Source organism: Oncorhynchus tshawytscha, unplaced genomic scaffold (genome assembly GCF_018296145.1).
Source record: "Oncorhynchus tshawytscha isolate Ot180627B unplaced genomic scaffold, Otsh_v2.0 Un_contig_1952_pilon_pilon, whole genome shotgun sequence".
In the NCBI taxonomy this organism is placed as follows: Eukaryota; Metazoa; Chordata; class Actinopteri; order Salmoniformes; family Salmonidae; genus Oncorhynchus; species Oncorhynchus tshawytscha.
In genome coordinates this window covers 557,501-580,000 of record NW_024609807.1, presented here as the reverse complement: position 1 = coordinate 580,000, position 22,500 = coordinate 557,501, and the positions used below count along the sequence as shown (strand labels likewise).

At 50.6% G+C, this 22,500-nt stretch overlaps 1 protein-coding gene across 8 annotated transcripts in view; it reads right to left on the bottom strand.

The window, feature by feature from the left end:
• The window catches only part of LOC112242229 (ELKS/Rab6-interacting/CAST family member 1), a 238,353-nt gene that overhangs the window by 25,788 nt on the left and 190,065 nt on the right, over positions 1-22,500 (bottom strand). For all 8 annotated transcript variants that reach the window (XM_042318527.1, XM_042318525.1, XM_042318526.1 and 5 more), the window contains one exon: positions 16,543-16,736. In XM_042318527.1, the coding sequence (XP_042174461.1) occupies positions 16,543-16,736 (194 nt within the window). The remainder of the gene's footprint in view (positions 1-16,542; positions 16,737-22,500) is intronic.

The window sequence follows — 22,500 nt, the reverse complement described above, 5'->3', positions numbered from 1 at the left end:
AGGTAACAGACAGGCTGGTGAAGGAGGTAACAGACAGGCTGCTGAAGGAGGTAACAGACAGGCTGGTGAAGGAGGTAACAGACAGGCTGGTGAAGGAGGTAACAGACAGGCTGCTGAAGGAGGTAACAGACAGGCTGGTGAAGGAGATAACAGACAGGCTGGTGAAGGAGATAACAGACAGGCTGGTGAAGGAGGTAACAGACAGGCTGGTGAAGGAGGTAACAGACAGGCTGGTGAAGGAGATAACAGACAGGCTGGTGAAGGAGATAACAGACAGGCTGGTGAAGGAGATAACAGACAGGCTGGTGAAGGAGATAACAGACAGGCTGGTGAAGGAGATAACAGACAGGCTGGTGAAGGAGATAACAGACAGGCTGGTGAAGGAGATAACTGACAGGCTGGTGAAGGAGATAACAGACAGGCTGGTGAAGGAGATAACAGACAGGCTGCTGAAGGAGATAACAGACAGGCTGCTGAAGGAGATAACAGACAGGCTGGTGAAGGAGGTAACAGACAGGCTGGTGAAGGAGATAACAGACAGGCTGCTGAAGGAGATAACAGACAGGCTGGTGAAGGAGGTAACAGACAGGCTGGTGAAGGAGATAACAGACAGGCTGGTGAAGGAGATAACAGACGGGCTGGTGAAGGAGATAACAGACAGGCTGGTGAAGGAGATAACAGACAGGCTGGTGAAGGAGGTAACAGACAGGCTGGTGAAGGAGGTAACAGACAGGCTGGTAAAGGTGAAGGAGATAACAGACAGGCTGCTGAAGGAGATAACAGACAGGCTGGTGAAGGAGATAACAGACAGGCTGCTGAAGGAGATAACAGACAGGCTGGTGAAGGAGATAACAGACAGGCTGGTGAAGGAGGTAACAGACAGGCTGGTGAAGGAGATAACAGACAGGCTGGTGAAGGAGATAACAGACAGGCTGGTGAAGGAGATAACAGACAGGCTGGTGAAGGAGGTAACAGACAGGCTGGTGAAGGAGATAACAGACAGGCTGGTGAAGGAGATAACAGACAGGCTGCTGAAGGAGATAACAGACAGGCTGGTGAAGGAGGTAACAGACAGGCTGGTGAAGGAGATAACAGACAGGCTGGTGTAGGTGAAGGAGGTAACAGACAGGCTGGTGAAGGAGGTAACAGACAGGCTGGTGAAGGAGATAACAGACAGGCTGGTGAAGGAGATAACTTACAGGCTGGTGAAGGAGGTAACAGACAGGCTGGTGAAGGAGGTAACAGACAGGCTGGTAAAGGTGAAGGAGGTAACAGACAGGCTGGTGAAGTAGGTAACAGACAGGCTGGTGAAGGAGATAACAGACAGGCTGGTGAAGGAGATAACAGACAGGCTGGTGAAGGAGATAACAGACAGGCTGGTGAAGGAGATAACAGACAGGCTGGTGAAGGAGATAACAGACAGGCTGGTGAAGGAGATAACAGACAGGTTGGTGAAGGAGATAACAGACAGGCTGGTGAAGGAGATAACAGACAGGCTGGTGAAGGAAATAACAGCCAGGCTGGTGAAGGAGATAACAGACAGGCTGGTGAAGGAGATAACAGACAGGCTGGTGAAGGAGGTAACAGACAGGCTGGTGAAGGAGGTAACAGACAGGCTGGTGAAGGAGCTAACAGACAGGCTGGTGAAGGAGGTAACAGACAGGCTGGTGAAGGAGATAACAGACAGGCTGGTGAAGGAGATAACAGACAGGCTGGTGTAGGTGAAGGAGGTAACAGACAGGCTGGTGAAGGAGATAACAGACAGGCTGGTGAAGGAGATAACAGACAGGCTGGTGAAGGAGATAACTTACAGGCTGGTGAAGGAGGTAACAGACAGGCTGGTGAAGGAGATAACAGACAGGCTGCTGAAGGAGATAACAGACAGACTGGTGAAGGAGGTAACAGACAGGCTGGTGAAGGAGGTAACAGACAAGTTGGTGAAGGAGATAACAGACAGGCTGGTGAAGGAGGTAACAGACAGGCTGGTGAAGGAGGTAACAGACAGGTTGGTGAAGGAGGTAACAGACAGGCTGCTGAAGGAGGTAACAGACAGGCTGGTGAAGGAGGTAACAGACAGGCTGGTGAAGGAGGTAACAGACAGGCTGGTGAAGGAGGTAACAGACAGGCTGGTGAAGGAGGTAACAGACAGGCTGGTAAAGGTGAAGGAGGTAACAGACAGGCTGGTGAAGGAGGTAACAGACAGGCTGGTGAAGGAGGTAACAGACAGGCTGGTGAAGGAGGTAACAGACAGGCTGGTAAAGGTGAAGGAGGTAACAGACAGGCTGGTGAAGGAGGTAACAGACAGGCTGGTGAAGGAGGTAACAGACAGACTGCTGAAGGAGGTAACAGACAGGCTGGTGAAGGAGGTAACAGACAGGCTGGTGAAGGAGATAACAGACAGGCTGGTGAAGGAGATAACAGACAGGCTGGTGAAGGAGATAACAGACAGGCTGGTGAAGGAGATAACAGACAGGCTGGTGAAGGAGATAACAGACAGGCTGGTGAAGGAGATAACAGACAGGCTGGTGAAGGAGATAACAGACAGGCTGGTGAAGGAGATAACAGACAGGCTGGTGAAGGAGATAATAGACAGGCTGCTGAAGGAGATAACAGACAGGCTGCTGAAGGAGATAACAGACAGGCTGTTGAAGGAGGTAACAGACAGGCTGGTGAAGGAGATAACAGACAGGCTGCTGAAGGAGATAACAGACAGGCTGGTGAAGGAGGTAACAGACAGGCTGGTGAAGGAGATAACAGACAGGCTGGTGAAGGAGATAACAGACGGGCTGGTGAAGGAGATAACAGACAGGCTGGTGAAGGAGATAACAGACAGGCTGGTGAAGGAGGTAACAGACAGGCTGGTGAAGGAGGTAACAGACAGGCTGGTAAAGGTGAAGGAGATAACAGACAGGCTGCTGAAGGAGATAACAGACAGGCTGGTGAAGGAGATAACAGACAGGCTGCTGAAGGAGATAACAGACAGGCTGGTGAAGGAGATAACAGACAGGCTGGTGAAGGAGGTAACAGACAGGCTGGTGAAGGAGATAACAGACAGGCTGGTGAAGGAGATAACAGACAGGCTGGTGAAGGAGATAACAGACAGGCTGGTGAAGGAGGTAACAGACAGGCTGGTGAAGGAGATAACAGACAGGCTGGTGAAGGAGATAACAGACAGGCTGCTGAAGGAGATAACAGACAGGCTGGTGAAGGAGGTAACAGACAGGCTGGTGAAGGAGATAACAGACAGGCTGGTGTAGGTGAAGGAGGTAACAGACAGGCTGGTGAAGGAGGTAACAGACATGCTGGTGAAGGAGATAACAGACAGGCTGGTGAAGGAGATAACTTACAGGCTGGTGAAGGAGGTAACAGACAGGCTGGTGAAGGAGGTAACAGACAGGCTGGTAAAGGTGAAGGAGGTAACAGACAGGCTGGTGAAGTAGGTAACAGACAGGCTGGTGAAGGAGATAACAGACAGGCTGGTGAAGGAGATAACAGACAGGCTGGTGAAGGAGATAACAGACAGGCTGGTGAAGGAGATAACAGACAGGCTGGTGAAGGAGATAACAGACAGGCTGGTGAAGGAGATAACAGACAGGTTGGTGAAGGAGATAACAGACAGGCTGGTGAAGGAGATAACAGACAGGCTGGTGAAGGAGATAACAGCCAGGCTGGTGAAGGAGATAACAGACAGGCTGGTGAAGGAGATAACAGACAGGCTGGTGAAGGAGGTAACAGACAGGCTGGTGAAGGAGGTAACAGACAGGCTGGTGAAGGAGCTAACAGACAGGCTGGTGAAGGAGGTAACAGACAGGCTGGTGAAGGAGATAACAGACAGGCTGGTGAAGGAGATAACAGACAGGCTGGTGTAGGTGAAGGAGGTAACAGACAGGCTGGTGAAGGAGATAACAGACAGGCTGGTGAAGGAGATAACAGACAGGCTGGTGAAGGAGATAACTTACAGGCTGGTGAAGGAGGTAACAGACAGGCTGGTGAAGGAGATAACAGACAGGCTGCTGAAGGAGATAACAGACAGACTGGTGAAGGAGGTAACAGACAGGCTGGTGAAGGAGGTAACAGACAAGTTGGTGAAGGAGATAACAGACAGGCTGGTGAAGGAGGTAACAGACAGGCTGGTGAAGGAGGTAACAGACAGGTTGGTGAAGGAGGTAACAGACAGGCTGCTGAAGGAGGTAACAGACAGGCTGGTGAAGGAGGTAACAGACAGGCTGGTGAAGGAGGTAACAGACAGGCTGGTGAAGGAGGTAACAGACAGGCTGGTGAAGGAGGTAACAGACAGGCTGGTAAAGGTGAAGGAGGTAACAGACAGGCTGGTGAAGGAGGTAACAGACAGGCTGGTGAAGGAGGTAACAGACAGGCTGGTGAAGGAGGTAACAGACAGGCTGGTAAAGGTGAAGGAGGTAACAGACAGGCTGGTGAAGGAGGTAACAGACAGGCTGGTGAAGGAGGTAACAGACAGACTGCTGAAGGAGGTAACAGACAGGCTGGTGAAGGAGGTAACAGACAGGCTGGTGAAGGAGATAACAGACAGGCTGGTGAAGGAGATAACAGACAGGCTGGTGAAGGAGATAACAGACAGGCTGGTGAAGGAGATAACAGACAGGCTGGTGAAGGAGATAACAGACAGGCTGGTGAAGGAGATAACAGACAGGCTGGTGAAGGAGATAACAGACAGGCTGGTGAAGGAGATAACAGACAGGCTGGTGAAGGAGATAATAGACAGGCTGCTGAAGGAGATAACAGACAGGCTGCTGAAGGAGATAACAGACAGGCTGTTGAAGGAGGTAACAGACAGGCTGGTGAAGGAGATAACAGACAGGCTGCTGAAGGAGATAACAGACAGGCTGGTGAAGGAGGTAACAGACAGGCTGGTGAAGGAGATAACAGACAGGCTGGTGAAGGAGATAACAGACGGGCTGGTGAAGGAGATAACAGACAGGCTGGTGAAGGAGATAACAGACAGGCTGGTGAAGGAGGTAACAGACAGGCTGGTGAAGGAGGTAACAGACAGGCTGGTAAAGGTGAAGGAGATAACAGACAGGCTGCTGAAGGAGATAACAGACAGGCTGGTGAAGGAGATAACAGACAGGCTGCTGAAGGAGATAACAGACAGGCTGGTGAAGGAGATAACAGACAGGCTGGTGAAGGAGGTAACAGACAGGCTGGTGAAGGAGATAACAGACAGGCTGGTGAAGGAGATAACAGACAGGCTGGTGAAGGAGATAACAGACAGGCTGGTGAAGGAGGTAACAGACAGGCTGGTGAAGGAGATAACAGACAGGCTGGTGAAGGAGATAACAGACAGGCTGCTGAAGGAGATAACAGACAGGCTGGTGAAGGAGGTAACAGACAGGCTGGTGAAGGAGATAACAGACAGGCTGGTGTAGGTGAAGGAGGTAACAGACAGGCTGGTGAAGGAGGTAACAGACATGCTGGTGAAGGAGATAACAGACAGGCTGGTGAAGGAGATAACTTACAGGCTGGTGAAGGAGGTAACAGACAGGCTGGTGAAGGAGGTAACAGACAGGCTGGTAAAGGTGAAGGAGGTAACAGACAGGCTGGTGAAGTAGGTAACAGACAGGCTGGTGAAGGAGATAACAGACAGGCTGGTGAAGGAGATAACAGACAGGCTGGTGAAGGAGATAACAGACAGGCTGGTGAAGGAGATAACAGACAGGCTGGTGAAGGAGATAACAGACAGGCTGGTGAAGGAGATAACAGACAGGTTGGTGAAGGAGATAACAGACAGGCTGGTGAAGGAGATAACAGACAGGCTGGTGAAGGAGATAACAGCCAGGCTGGTGAAGGAGATAACAGACAGGCTGGTGAAGGAGATAACAGACAGGCTGGTGAAGGAGGTAACAGACAGGCTGGTGAAGGAGATAACAGACAGGCTGGTGAAGGAGGTAACAGACAGGCTGGTGAAGGAGGTAACAGACAGGCTGGTGAAGGAGATAACAGACAGGCTGGTGAAGGAGATAACAGACAGGCTGGTGTAGGTGAAGGAGGTAACAGACAGGCTGGTGAAGGAGATAACAGACAGGCTGGTGAAGGAGATAACAGACAGGCTGGTGAAGGAGATAACTTACAGGCTGGTGAAGGAGGTAACAGACAGGCTGGTGAAGGAGATAACAGACAGGCTGCTGAAGGAGATAACAGACAGACTGGTGAAGGAGGTAACAGACAGGCTGGTGAAGGAGGTAACAGACAAGTTGGTGAAGGAGATAACAGACAGGCTGGTGAAGGAGGTAACAGACAGGCTGGTGAAGGAGGTAACAGACAGGCTGGTGAAGGAGGTAACAGACAGGCTGCTGAAGGAGGTAACAGACAGGCTGGTGAAGGAGGTAACAGACAGGCTGGTGAAGGAGGTAACAGACAGGCTGGTGAAGGAGGTAACAGACAGGCTGGTGAAGGAGGTAACAGACAGGCTGGTAAAGGTGAAGGAGGTAACAGACAGGCTGGTGAAGGAGGTAACAGACAGGCTGGTGAAGGAGGTAACAGACAGGCTGGTGAAGGAGGTAACAGACAGGCTGGTAAAGGTGAAGGAGGTAACAGACAGGCTGGTGAAGGAGGTAACAGACAGGCTGGTGAAGGAGGTAACAGACAGACTGCTGAAGGAGGTAACAGACAGGCTGGTGAAGGAGGTAACAGACAGGCTGGTGAAGAAGGTAACAGACAGACTGGTGAAGGAGGTAACAGACAGACTGGTGAAGGAGGTAACAGACAGGCTGGTGAAGGAGGTAACAGACAGGCTGGTGAAGGAGATAACAGACAGGCTGGTAAAGGTGAAGGAGGTAACAGACAGGCTGGTGAAGGAGGTAACAGACAGGCTGGTGAAGGAGGTAACAGACAGACTGGTGAAGGAGGTACCAGACAGGCTGGTGAAGGAGATAACGGACAGGCTGGTGAAGGAGGTAACAGACAGGCTGGTGAAGGAGGTGACAGACAGGCTGGTGAAGGAGGTAACAGACAGGCTGGTGAAGGATGTAACAGACAGGCTGGTGAAGGAGGTAACAGACAGGCTGGTGAAGGAGGTAACAGACAGGCTGGTGAAGGAGGTAACAGACAGGCTGGTGAAGGAGGTAACAGACAGGCTGGTGAAGGAGGTAACAGACAGGCTGGTGAAGGAGGTAACAGACAAGCTGGTGAAGGAGGTAACAGACAGGCTGGTGAAGGAGGTAACAGACAGGCTGGTGAAGGAGGTAACAGACAGGCTGGTGAAGGAGGTAACAGACAGGCTGGTGAAGGAGGTAACAGACAGGCTGCTGAAGGAGGTAACAGACAGGCTGGTGAAGGAGATAACAGACAGGCTGGTGAAGGAGATAACAGACAGGCTGGTGAAGGAGGTAACAGACAGGCTGGTGAAGGAGGTAACAGACAGGCTGGTGAAGGAGATAACAGACAGGCTGGTGAAGGAGATAACAGACAGGCTGGTGAAGGAGATAACAGACAGGCTGGTGAAGGAGATAACAGACAGGCTGGTGAAGGAGATAACAGACAGGCTGGTGAAGGAGATAACAGACAGGCTGGTGAAGGAGATAACAGACAGGCTGGTGAAGGAGATAACAGACAGGCTGCTGAAGGAGATAACAGACAGGCTGGTGAAGGAGGTAACAGACAGGCTGGTGAAGGAGATAACAGACAGGCTGCTGAAGGAGATAACAGACAGGCTGGTGAAGGAGGTAACAGACAGGCTGGTGAAGGAGATAACAGACAGGCTGGTGAAGGAGATAACAGACGGGCTGGTGAAGGAGATAACAGACAGGCTGGTGAAGGAGATAACAGACAGGCTGGTGAAGGAGGTAACAGACAGGCTGGTGAAGGAGGTAACAGACAGGCTGGTAAAGGTGAAGGAGATAACAGACAGGCTGCTGAAGGAGATAACAGACAGGCTGGTGAAGGAGATAACAGACAGGCTGCTGAAGGAGATAACAGACAGGCTGGTGAAGGAGATAACAGACAGGCTGGTGAAGGAGGTAACAGACAGGCTGGTGAAGGAGATAACAGACAGGCTGGTGAAGGAGATAACAGACAGGCTGGTGAAGGAGATAACAGACAGGCTGGTGAAGGAGGTAACAGACAGGCTGGTGAAGGAGGTAACAGACAGGCTGGTGAAGGAGATAACAGACAGGCTGGTAAAGGTGAAGGAGGTAACAGACAGGCTGGTGAAGGAGGTAACAGACAGGCTGGTGAAGGAGGTAACAGACAGACTGGTGAAGGAGGTACCAGACAGGCTGGTGAAGGAGATAACGGACAGGCTGGTGAAGGAGGTAACAGACAGGCTGGTGAAGGAGGTGACAGACAGGCTGGTGAAGGAGGTAACAGACAGGCTGGTGAAGGATGTAACAGACAGGCTGGTGAAGGAGGTAACAGACAGGCTGGTGAAGGAGGTAACTGACAGGCTGGTGAAGGAGGTAACAGACAGGCTGGTGAAGGAGGTAACAGACAGGCTGGTGAAGGAGGTAACAGACAGGCTGGTGAAGGAGGTAACAGACAAGCTGGTGAAGGAGGTAACAGACAGGCTGGTGAAGGAGGTAACAGACAGGCTGGTGAAGGAGGTAACAGACAGGCTGGTGAAGGAGGTAACAGACAGGCTGGTGAAGGAGGTAACAGACAGGCTGCTGAAGGAGGTAACAGACAGGCTGGTGAAGGAGATAACAGACAGGCTGGTGAAGGAGATAACAGACAGGCTGGTGAAGGAGGTAACAGACAGGCTGGTGAAGGAGGTAACAGACAGGCTGGTGAAGGAGATAACAGACAGGCTGGTGAAGGAGATAACAGACAGGCTGGTGAAGGAGATAACAGACAGGCTGGTGAAGGAGATAACAGACAGGCTGGTGAAGGAGATAACAGACAGGCTGGTGAAGGAGATAACAGACAGGCTGGTGAAGGAGATAACAGACAGGCTGCTGAAGGAGATAACAGACAGGCTGCTGAAGGAGATAACAGACAGGCTGGTGAAGGAGGTAACAGACAGGCTGGTGAAGGAGATAACAGACAGGCTGCTGAAGGAGATAACAGACAGGCTGGTGAAGGAGGTAACAGACAGGCTGGTGAAGGAGATAACAGACAGGCTGGTGAAGGAGATAACAGACAGGCTGGTGAAGGAGATAACAGACAGGCTGGTGAAGGAGATAACAGACAGGCTGGTGAAGGAGGTAACAGACAGGCTGGTGAAGGAGGTAACAGACAGGCTGGTAAAGGTGAAGGAGATAACAGACAGGCTGCTGAAGGAGATAACAGACAGGCTGGTGAAGGAGATAACAGACAGGCTGCTGAAGGAGATAACAGACAGGCTGGTGAAGGAGATAACAGACAGGCTGGTGAAGGAGGTAACAGACAGGCTGGTGAAGGAGATAACAGACAGGCTGGTGAAGGAGATAACAGACAGGCTGGTGAAGGAGATAACAGACAGGCTGGTGAAGGAGGTAACAGACAGGCTGGTGAAGGAGATAACAGACAGGCTGGTGAAGGAGATAACAGACAGGCTGCTGAAGGAGATAACAGACAGGCTGGTGAAGGAGGTAACAGACAGGCTGGTGAAGGAGGTAACAGACAGGCTGGTGAAGGAGGTAACAGACAGGCTGGTGAAGGAGGTAACAGACAGGCTGCTGAAGGAGGTAACAGACAGGCTGGTGAAGGAGATAACAGACAGGCTGGTGAAGGAGATAACAGACAGGCTGGTGAAGGAGGTAACAGACAGGCTGGTGAAGGAGGTAACAGACAGGCTGGTGAAGGAGATAACAGACAGGCTGGTGAAGGAGATAACAGACAGGCTGGTGAAGGAGATAACAGACAGGCTGGTGAAGGAGATAACAGACAGGCTGGTGAAGGAGATAACAGACAGGCTGGTGAAGGAGATAACAGACAGGCTGGTGAAGGAGATAACAGACAGGCTGGTGAAGGAGATAACAGACAGGCTGGTGAAGGAGATAACAGACAGGCTGCTGAAGGAGATAACAGACAGGCTGCTGAAGGAGATAACAGACAGGCTGTTGAAGGAGGTAACAGACAGGCTGGTGAAGGAGATAACAGACAGGCTGCTGAAGGAGATAACAGACAGGCTGGTGAAGGAGGTAACAGACAGGCTGGTGAAGGAGATAACAGACAGGCTGGTGAAGGAGATAACAGACGGGCTGGTGAAGGAGATAACAGACAGGCTGGTGAAGGAGATAACAGACAGGCTGGTGAAGGAGGTAACAGACAGGCTGGTGAAGGAGGTAACAGACAGGCTGGTAAAGGTGAAGGAGATAACAGACAGGCTGCTGAAGGAGATAACAGACAGGCTGGTGAAGGAGATAACAGACAGGCTGCTGAAGGAGATAACAGACAGGCTGGTGAAGGAGATAACAGACAGGCTGGTGAAGGAGGTAACAGACAGGCTGGTGAAGGAGATAACAGACAGGCTGGTGAAGGAGATAACAGACAGGCTGGTGAAGGAGATAACAGACAGGCTGGTGAAGGAGGTAACAGACAGGCTGGTGAAGGAGATAACAGACAGGCTGGTGAAGGAGATAACAGACAGGCTGCTGAAGGAGATAACAGACAGGCTGGTGAAGGAGGTAACAGACAGGCTGGTGAAGGAGATAACAGACAGGCTGGTGTAGGTGAAGGAGGTAACAGACAGGCTGGTGAAGGAGGTAACAGACAGGCTGGTGAAGGAGATAACAGACAGGCTGGTGAAGGAGATAACACAGGCTGGTGAAGGAGGTAACAGACAGGCTGGTGAAGGAGGTAACAGACAGGCTGGTAAAGGTGAAGGAGGTAACAGACAGGCTGGTGAAGTAGGTAACAGACAGGCTGGTGAAGGAGATAACAGACAGGCTGGTGAAGGAGATAACAGACAGGCTGGTGAAGGAGATAACAGACAGGCTGGTGAAGGAGATAACAGACAGGCTGGTGAAGGAGGTAACAGACAGGCTGGTGAAGGAGATAACAGACAGGCTGGTGAAGGAGATAACAGACAGGCTGCTGAAGGAGATAACAGACAGGCTGCTGAAGGAGGTAACAGACAGGCTGGTGAAGGAGGTAACAGACAGGCTGGTGAAGGAGGTAACAGACAGGCTGGTGAAGGAGCTAACAGACAGGCTGGTGAAGGAGGTAACAGACAGGCTGGTGAAGGAGATAACAGACAGGCTGGTGAAGGAGATAACAGACAGGCTGGTGTAGGTGAAGGAGGTAACAGACAGGCTGGTGAAGGAGATAACAGACAGGCTGGTGAAGGAGATAACAGACAGGCTGGTGAAGGAGATAACACAGGCTGGTGAAGGAGGTAACAGACAGGCTGGTGAAGGAGATAACAGACAGGCTGCTGAAGGAGATAACAGACAGACTGGTGAAGGAGGTAACAGACAGGCTGGTGAAGGAGGTAACAGACAGGCTGCTGAAGGAGGTAACAGACAGGCTGCTGAAGGAGATAACAGACAGGCTGGTGAAGGAGATAACAGACAGGCTGCTGAAGGAGATAACAGACAGACTGGTGAAGGAGGTAACAGACAGGCTGGTGAAGGAGGTAACAGACAGGCTGGTGAAGGAGGTAACAGACAGGCTGGTGAAGGAGATAACAGACAGGCTGGTGAAGGAGATAACAGGTTTGGGATTCCGTGTGTTTCCTTTTCTGTTTTTCCTCCACCAAGTCACTTCTCTTTCTCCTCTCCTGTTCCACACTCTCTACCTCCTCTCTTCCTCGACCAGTTTCCCTCTCTTCTCTTAGTATAGCAGTCACGTACCCGACCTCTGACCCTCTCTGTGCTCTCCTGCTCTGCTCTGGCCAGAAACCACCACTGTTGGTTGGCAGGGAGCAGAATGTGTGTGTGTGTGTGTGTGTGTGTGTGAGTGTGTGTGTGTGTGTGTGTGTGTGTGTGTGTGTGTGTGTGTGTGTGTGTGTGTGTGTGTGTGTGTGTGTGTGTGTGTGTGATGTTGTGATTGTGCCAAGCAGCCGTCAGTTGTGAGCATGGTTCTGACAAAGACATACTGCAGGGGCCTGGCTGACGTGCCCACTGGTTTCTGTCCGGGGTCAAAGGGGTGAGAGCGCCCTCACCCCCACTATCCTCTCCAGTGGAAGCTTCCGGAAAACATGCAGACACACACACACAGCTGAGAGAGAGACAGAGAGAGAAAAGAGAGCGAGAGAGAGAGAGTGGATGCCTCCTAATGTTTTTAATGAGAGAGGAGAGCAGCACAGCCAGAGACCAACTCATGCTGTTCAATACCCCCCACCACACACACACACACACACACCCTCCCCTAACACACCTGGAACCACATCCTACATGTTCCACTGACTCTTGGCACAGAACAGAGCAGGTGAAGCTAAACACAACTTGTCATGTGATTTAGCTGTTCATTGTAGAGAGGAGGCAGGGTGTCTGTCTGTCTGGTGTGAAAGCAGGACCCAGTAAGGCTACAGTGATCTGGGGTCAGTCATGCATCTCAAGTGACACCTTTGTCCCTATATAGTGCTATGGATTCTGATTGAAAGTAGTGCACTAGGTAGGGTTCTGGTTGAAAGTAGTGCACTATGTAGGGTTCTGGTTGAAAGTAGTGCACTATGTAGGGTTCTGGTTGAAAGTAGTGCACTAGGTAGGGTTCTGGTTGAAAGTAGTGCACTATGTAGGGTTCTGGTTGAAAGTAGTGCACTATGTAGGGTTCTGGTTGAAAGTAGTGCACTTGGAAGGATTCTGATTGAAAGTAGTGCACTAGGTAGGAAATAGGGTGCCATTTGGGAGGCAGACAAAGTGTCTGCATTAATGGCCCAGAGGAAAAGCTCGGCTCGTTCAGATGTAGTTCCAGACGTCAGTTCACACCCCCTAATGACACGCACACGCACACACACGCACACGCACACACACACACACACACACACACACACACACACACACACACACACACACACACACACACACACACACACACACACACACACACACACACACACACACACACACACACACACACACACACACAGCATCAAGGCTGTTTTGAAGTGCTGCATTATTCATTATTTGATGTATTTATACAGAGACAGAGATGGAAGAAATCCTAAAGTAGCCTACAATTAATTATCACCAATTAGTCCATGTGGACTAAAACACACTCAGACAGCTGTATATACAGACACACACACACACACACACACACACACACACACACACACACACACACACACACACACACACACACACACACACACACACACACACACACACACACACACAGTTATAGAGACAGACACACACAGACACAGAGAGACACACACAGAGATACACACGCACAGACACACACACACACACACACACACAGACAGTTAGAGACAGACACACACACACAGACAGTTATAGAGACACACACACACACAGAGACACACACGCACAGACACACACACAGACAGTTATAGAGACAGACACACACACACACACACACACAGAGACACACACGCACACACACATAGACAGTTATAGAGACAGACGCACACACACACACACACACAGAGAGACACACACAGAGACACACACAGACAGTTATAGAGACAGAGACACACACACACACACACACAGACACACACGCACATACACACACACACACACAGACACTTACTCAAAGACATACACACTCAGACAGTTGTATATACAGACACAAACTCAGACTAGGAAATGAAACAGACATGCAGACAGACAGACACAACAATTGTGCCCTTGCCAGTCAGCCTCTCCTGCATGCTAAGTGGGGTGGAGGCTGTGTTGAATAGTCAGCCTCTCCTGCATGCTAAGTGGGGTGGAGGCTGTGTTGAATAGTCAGCCTCTCCTGCATGCTAAGTGGGGTGGAGGCTGTGTTGAATAGTCAGCCTCTCCTGCATGCTAAGTGGGGTGGAGGCTGTGTTGAATAGTCAGCCTCTCCTGCATGCTAAGTGGGGTGGAGACTGTGTTGAATAGTCAGCCTCTCCTGCATGCTAAGTGGGGTGGAGGCTGTGTTGAATAGTCAGCCTCTCCTGCATGCTAAGTGGGGTGGAGGCTGTGTTGAATAGTCAGCCTCTCCTGCATGCTAAGTGGGGTGGAGGCTGTGTAAGAGCTGTGTTGAATAAAGAGGTCCTGATACACATTGATCAGAGTACCAGGGGTTCCACCCACATCTACACTCCACAGACAACATGACACCTACAGGCCACCGTACACAACAGCCTCCATTACCATAAGCTGTAACTCACTATACCACCAGGGGAAAAGCATCATCAAGGCACTAAAACAATGGAGGCGAGTAGGAGGTGTGGTGAACGTGTGAGGGGTTGGCTAATCTGGCTTCAGGGGCCAAGAGCAAACCCTTAGAGTAAACCCTTAGGTGAATTACTGTGCATGGTGCTAGAATGAAGCAATGAGGCACGAGGAGGTGTGCTATATGGCCAATATACCACGGCTAATGGCTGTTCTTAGTCACGACACAACACGGAGTGCCTGGAAACAGCCCTTAGCTGTGGTATATTGGCCATGTACCACAAACCCCCGAGGTGCCTTATTGATATTATAAACTGGTTACCAACGTAATTAGAACAGTAAAAATAAAAATGTTGTCATACCTGTGGTATACGGTCTGATATACCACAGCTGTCAGCCAATCAGCATTCAGGGCTTGAACCACTCAGTTTATAATGGAGTATAGAGGAGTGTTTAGGTGATTTATAATGGAGTATAGGGGAGTGTTTAGGTGATTTATAATGGAGCATAGGGGAGTGTTTAGGTGATTTATAATGGAGTATAGGGGAGTGTTTAGGTGATTTATAATGGAGCATAGGTGTTTAGGTGATTTATAATGGAGTATAGAGGAGTGTTTAGGTGATTTATAATGGAGTATAGAAGTGTTTAGGTGATTTATAATGGAGTATAGAGGAGTGTTTAGGTGATTTATAATAGAGTATAGGGAATCAGTGTTTAGGTGATTTATAATGGAGTATAGAGGAGTGTTTAGGTGATTTATAATAGAGTATAGGGGAGTGTTTAGGTGATTTATAATAGAGTATAGAGGAGTGTTTAGGTGATTTATAATGGAGTATAGAGGAGTGTTTAGGTGATTTATAATGGAGTATAGAAGTGTTTAGGTGATTTATAATGGAGTATAGGGAGTGTTTAGGTGATTTATAATAGACTAAAGAGAGTGTTTAGGTGATTTATAATAGAGTATAGAGGAGTGTTTAGGTGGTTTATAATGGAGTATAGGGGAGTGTTTAGGTGATTTATAACGCTGGAGTGATTGTGACTATGACATCACTACTCACTAGCCCAGGTAGTCCCAAACTAGCCCTCAATTGGCTGAGAGCCAGAGGTCACAGAGGTCGACACCTGCTGAGGCTCATGGGAACGCCACAGGTGGGAGCGAGAGGGGGCCGGCAGGGCCGGCTGTCTGAGAGCCAGGCGGATACAGACATAATGGTACACAGACACGTACAGACGTACGTACACACACACACACACACACACACACGTGCATTCACAAAGACAGATGAACATACATACTGGAACACACAGGAGACAGACATACATACTGGAACACAGGGAGGGAGACAGACATACATACTGGAACACAGGGAGGGAGACAGACATACATACTGGAACACAGGGAGGGAGACAGACATACATACTGGAACACAGGGAGGGAGACAGACAGACATACTGGAACACAGGGAGGAGACAGACATACATACTGGAACACAGGAGACAGACAGACATACTGGAACACAGGGAGGGAGACAGACATACATACAGGAACACAGGAGACAGACATACATACTGGAACACAGGGAGGGAGACAGACATACATACTGGAACACAGGAGACAGACAGACAGACATACTGGAACACAGGGAGGGAGACAGACATACATACTGGAACACAGGGAGACAGACATACATACTGGAACACAGGGAGGGAGACAGACAGACAGACTGGAACACAGGGAGGGAGACAGACATACTGGAACACAGGGAGGGAGACAGACATACATACTGGAACACAGGGAGGGAGACAGACATACAGACAGACAGACAGACAGACAGACAGACAGACAGACAGACAGACAGACAGACAGACAGACAGACAGACAGACAGACAGGCAGGCAGGCAGGCAGGCAGGCAGGCAGGCAGACAGACAGACAGACAGACAGACAGACATAGAGAGAGACAGACAGACAGACAGACAGACAGACAGACAGACAGACAGACAGACAGACAGACAGACAGACAGACAGAGAGAGACAGACAGACAGACAGACAGACAGACAGACAGACAGGCAGGCAGGCAGGCAGGCAGGCAGGCAGCAGGCAGGCAGGCAGGCAGGCAGGCAGGCAGGCAGACAGACAGACAGACAGACAGACAGACAGACAGACAGACAGACAGACAGACAGACAGACAGACAGACAGACAGACAGGGGTTATATATTATTGTAGAGAACAGACAGAAGACAGAGGTTATATATTATATCGAGAACAGACAGAAGACAGAGGTTATATATTATTGTAGAGAACACACACTCTTACTTCTCCAGTTCATTGATTTTCTTGTCCTTGTCGTTCTTCTCATTCTCCATCTCTCCGAGGATCTCCAGCAATCGGTCCACCTCCACCTGGGCCTTCCCAGAATCCTCTCTGTGCCGAGTTACTTCCTGTTCCAGAGTAACAATGCGTTGTGACAGCTCCGTGTTGGCCTGGGCCTCCAGCATGGCATTCTGGGCCTGGACAGAGGGCAGGGGTCCGAGGTCAGTGGTTAGAGGTCACGATAAGAGCGCATGATCACTGATAGTGCGACATCACGCGAGTTTGGATTTTGCCCTGAGGCCTGAGTCCTATACAGCTGTTCTCAAGTCTGTCCTGCCTCCCTCTGGCCCTGAGGCCTAAGCCCTATACAGCTGTTCTCAAGCGTGTCCTGCCTCCCTCTGGCCCTGAGGCCAGAGCACTATACAGCTGTTCTCAGACCTGTCCTACCTCCCTCCTCTGTGTTAGTTGGAAGCAGCTCTAAGGCCTCCAACACTGACCTGAGGACAGGGAGAGCCACGCCTCCAACACTGACCTGAGGACAGGGAGGGCCACGCCTCCAACACTGACCTGAGGACAGGGAGGGCCACGCCTCCAACACTGACCTGAGGACAGGGAGGGCCACGCCTCCAACACTGACCTGAGGACAGGGAGGCCACGCCTCCAACACTGACCTGAGGACAGGGAGGGCCACGCCTCCAACACTGACCTGAGGACAGGGAGGGCCACGCCTCCAACTTTATGTATGTTTCTCTTTCTTCTCCTACTTTCAGTTCCATGCAGGCCACGCCCGCAGGCCACGCCTCCAACACTGCCACGCCCACAGGCCACAACCGCAGGCCACGCCCGCAGGCCACACCCGCAGGCCACGCCCAAACCCAACAGATAGAAACCGTGCTAGGGTGGGGGTGAACGGAGACACACACACAGCTCACGAGAGCCAGGCACCTGCTCTAACCATGGGAGGGGTGATGAGGGGTTAATAGAGGGGGAATAGAGGGGGTATAGAGGGGGGAATAGAGGGGTATAGAGGGGGAATAGAGGGGAATAGAGGGGGCATAGGGGAATAGAGGGGGAATAGAGGGGGTATAGAGGGGGTATAGAGGGGGTATAGAGGGGGAATAGAGGGGTATAGAGGGGGTTAGCTGTCTGTGACGTCAAGGCCCAGTAGGAGAGGAAGAGGCTGGGTGTATGGCGCTGGTTAGGGGCTGTCTAGGGGCAGAGAAGAGGCTGGTTAGGGGGATGTCTAGGGGCAGAGAAGAGGCTGGGTGTATGGGGCTGGTTAGGGGGCTGTCTAGGGGGCAGAGAAGAGGCTGGGTGTAGGGGGCTGGTTAGGGGCTCTCTAGGGGCAGAGAAGAGGTATGGGGCTGGTTAGGGGCAGAGAAGAAGCTGGGTGTAGGGGCTGGTTAGGGGGCTGTCTAGGGGGCAGAGAAGAGGTATGGGGCTGGGTAGGGGGCAGAGAAGAAGCTGGGTGTAGGGGGCTGTCTAGGGGGCAGAGAAGAGGCTGGGTGTATGGGGCTCGTTAGGGGCTGTCTAGGGGGCAGAGAAGAGGCTGGGTGTATGGGGCTCGTTAGGGGGCTGTCTAGGGGGCAGAGAAGAGGCTGGGTGTACGGGGCTGGTTAGGGGGCTGTCTAGGGGAAAAGAAGAGGCTGGGTGTATGGGGCTCGTTAGGGGCTGTCTAGGGGAAGAGAAGAGGCTGGGTGTATGGGGCTGGTTAGGGGCTGTCTAGGGGCAGAGAAGAGGCTGGGTGTATGGGGCTGGTTAGGGGGCTGTCTAGGGGCAGAGAAGAGGCTGGGTGCATGGGGCTGGTTAGGGGCTGTCTAGGGGGCAGAGAAGAGGCTGGGTGTATGGGGCTGGTTTAGGGGCTGTCTAGGGGGCAGAGAAGAGGCTGGGTGTACGGGGCTGGTTAGGGGCTCTCTAGGGGCAGGTGAAGAAGCTGGCTAAGCTGACTTGGGCTGGTTAATGTCCCATGTCTTGGGCCCTCAGGGTTAGCTGTCTGTGGTGTCCAGTCCCAGACCAAGAGGCTGGCTAGGGACAGGGACGTGTCATGGAGGACGTAGTGACAGTCCCAGCAATGTTGAGTGTGTTCCACATGCTGCCACAACCTCAGCTAACCCTGTGACATCAGACCAGGGCTGGGACACGCACTGAAGAGAAAAGGACTGGGGAAAATGACTACGGTCTCTAATGTGTGTGTCTGTGTGTGTGTGTGTGTGTGTGTACTCCACATAAATCTGCCTGTCTAAGCGTCTAAGCGTGTCTCCACATACTCCATCCCATTTATTCAAGTCCCATTAATGTCTACTGGCCCTGAGCAGGGAACTAAGTTTAGACACTACAGGCTTTAGTTTAAACTTAACTGGTCAGTCTAATGTGAAATCATTAAGTCAATTTCCCCTCACAGTGAACGGAGTCAGTCTGGAGGACAGGGTGAATCAGTCCACAGTAATGTCTAGAATAAAAGTGGCAGTGCTGCTATGACTACTGCAGACAAGGGCATGGAGGGTGAGAGAAGAGAGAGAGAAGAGACAGCCTCTTAGATATGGAGGGGTGAGAGAAGAGAGAGAGAGAGAGAGAGAGAGAGAGAGAGAGGGGTGAGAGAGAGAGAGAGAGAGACAGCCTCTTAGATATGGAGCTGGGAATACACCTACACCACAGATTCTTCAGGTCAGTCTGGTAGATCAGTCAGGTCAGTCAGACAGATCAGTCAGGTCAGTCAGATATTTCAGCCAGGTCAGTCAGACAGATCAGTCAGGTCAGTCAGACAGATCAGTCAAGTCAGTCTCGTAGATCAGTCAGGTAGATCAGTCAGGTCAGTCTGGTAGATCAGTCAGGTCAGTCAGACAGATCAGTCAGGTCAGTCAGGTAGATCAGTCAGGTCAGTCAGACAGGTAAGTCAGATAAATCATATAGATCAGACAGGTCAGTCAGGTATATCAGTCAGGTCAGTCAGGTCAGTCGGGTAGATCAGTCAGGTAGATCAGTCAGGTCAGACAGGTAGGTCAGTCAGGTCAGTCAGAAAGATCAGTCAGGTCAGTCAGAAAGATCAGTCAGGTCAGTCAGATAGGTCAGTCAGATAGATCAGTCAGGTCAGCCAGATAGATCAGGCAGATAGATCAGTCAGGTCAGCCAGGTCAGTCAGGTAGATCAGTCAAGTCAGTCAGGTCAGTCAGGTAGATCAGTCAGGTCAGTCAGGTAGATCAGTCAGGTCAGTCAGATATTTCAGCCAGGTCAGTCAGAAAGATCAGTCAGGTCAGTCAGAAAGGTCAGTCAGATAGATCAGTCAGGTCAGCCAGATAGATCAGTCATGTCAGTCAGATAGATCAGTCAGGTCAGTCAGGTAGATCAGTCAAGTCAGTCAGGTCAGTCAGGTAGATCAGTCAGGTCAGTCGGGTAGATCAGTCAGGTCAGTCAGGTAGATCAGTCAGGTCAGCCAGGTCAATCATATAGATCAGTCAGATAGATCAGTCAGGTCAGCCAGATAGATCAGTCAGGTCAGCCAGGTCAGTCAGGTAGATCAGTCAAGTCAGTCAGGTCAGTCAGGTAGATCAGTCAGGTCAGTGAGGTAGATCTGTCAGGTCAGTCAGGTAGATCAGTCAGGTCAGTCAGATCAGTCAGGTAGATCAGTCAGGTCAGTCAGGTAGATCCGTGAGGTCAGTCGGGTAGGTCAGTCAGGTCAGTCGGGTCAGTCAGATAGATCAGCTAGGTCAATCATATAGATCAGTCAGATAGATCAGTCAGGTCAGTCAGATAGATCAGTCAGGTCAGCCAGATCAGTCAAATATATCAGCCAGGTCAGTCAGGTAGATCAGTCAAGTCAGTCAGGTCAGTCGGGTCAGTCAGATAGATCAGCTAGGTCAATCATATAGATCAGTCAGATAGATCAGTCAGGTCAGTCAGATAGATCAGCTAAGTCAATCATATAGATCAGTCGGGTCAGTCAGATAGATCAGTCATATAGATCAGTCAGGTCAGTCAGACAGATCCATCAGGTAGATCCGTCAGGTCAGCCAGGTCAATCAGATAGATCAGTCTGGTAGATGAGTCAGGTCAGTCAGGTAGATCAGTCAGATAGATCAGTCAGAAAGATCAGTCAGGTCAGTCAGATAGATCAGTCAGATAGGTCAGTCAGATAGATCAGTCAGGTAGATCAGTCAGATAGGTCAGTCAGATAGATCAGTCAGGTAGATCAGTCAGGTCAGTCAGATAGGTCAGTCAGATAGATCAGTCAGGTAGATCAGTCAGGTCAGTCAGATAGGTCAGTCAGATAGATCAGTCAGGTAGATCAGTCAGGTCAGTCAGGTAGATCAGTCAGATAGATCAGTCAGGTAGATCAGTCAGGTAGATCAGTCAGGTCAGTCAGATAGATCAGTCAGATAGATCAGTCAGGTAGATCAGTCAGGTAGATCAGTCAGGTCAGTCAGATAGATCAGGCAGGTCAGTCAGGTCAGTCAGATAAGTCAGTCAGATAGATCCGTCAGGTAGATCAGTCAGGTAGATCAGTCAGGTCAGTCAGATAGATCAGTCAGGTAGATCAGTCAGGTCAGTCAGATAGATCAGTCAGGTCAGTCAGGTCAGTCAGGTAGATCAGTCAGGTCAGTCAGGTAGATCAGTCAGGTCAGTCAGGTAGATCAGTCAGGTAGATCAGTCAGGTAGATCAGTCAGGTCAGTCAGATAGATCAGTCAGGTAGATCAGTCAGGTAGATCAGTCAGGTCAGTCAGATAGATCAGTCAGGTCAGTCAGGTCAGTCAGGTCAGTCAGATAAGTCAGTCAGATAGATCAGTCAGGTAGATCAGTCAGGTAGATCAGTCAGGTCAGTCAGATAGATCAGTCAGGTCAGTCAGATAGATCAGTCAGGTCAGTCAGATAAGTCAGTCAGATAGATCAGTCAGGTAGATCAGTCAGGTCAGTCAGACAGACTACAGCATGTTTCCTCTATCTGGCCTCGACACAGTCAGGCCAAACTATCTTCCCCTTGGTCTCTAAAGTCTCTGGTCTGGCCTTTCTACTCAGACCAGCCTCTGAATGTTATTGGGATGTTGTTAGATATAACATTTAAAACCTTTAATAAGATATTTAGATGTCTAGGGTTGGAGCTGAACCAATGACAGGGCTGGACAGGTTTCCACGGAAACCGCCAGCACCATGTTGCCCGCGGGGGAGGACTGAGAGACGAGCCAGTGTGTGTGTGTGTGTGTGTGTGTGTGTGTGTGTGTGTGTGTGTGTGTGTGTGTGTGTGTGTGTGTGTGTGTGTGTGTGTGTGTGTGTGTGTGTGTGTGTGTGCCAATAACCATGAACTAACACGACTATTAGTCGAGGACACTAGAAACTAGTGGTATCTACCAGGTCTATACAGACACTGGAGGGGATGAGGTGAGATGGATGACTATAGTGGTATCTACCAGGTCTATACAGACACTGGAGGGGATGAGGTGAGATGGATGACTATAGTGGTATCTACCAGGTCTATACAGACACTGGAGGGGATGAGGTGAGATGGATGACTATAGTGGTATCTACCAGGTCTATACAGACACTGGAGGGGATGAGGTGAGATGGATGACTATAGTGGTATCTACCAGGTCTATACAGACACTGGAGGGGATGAGGTGAGATGGATGACTATAGTGGTATCTACCAGGTCTATACAGACACTGGAGGGGATGAGGTGAGATGGATGACTATAGTGGTATCTACCAGGTCTATACAGACACTGGAGGGGATGAGGTGAGATGGATGACTATAGTGGTATCTACCAGGTCCATACAGACACTGGAGGGGATGAGGTGAGATGGATGACTATAGTGGTATCTACCAGGTCTATACAGACACTGGAGGGGATGAGGTGAGATGGATGACTATAGTGGTACCTACCAGGTTCATACAGACACCGGAGGGGATGAGGTAATGACTAGGGTGTTTCCGAATGGGGACACTATTAGTCCCAGTGGGGACTGTAAACC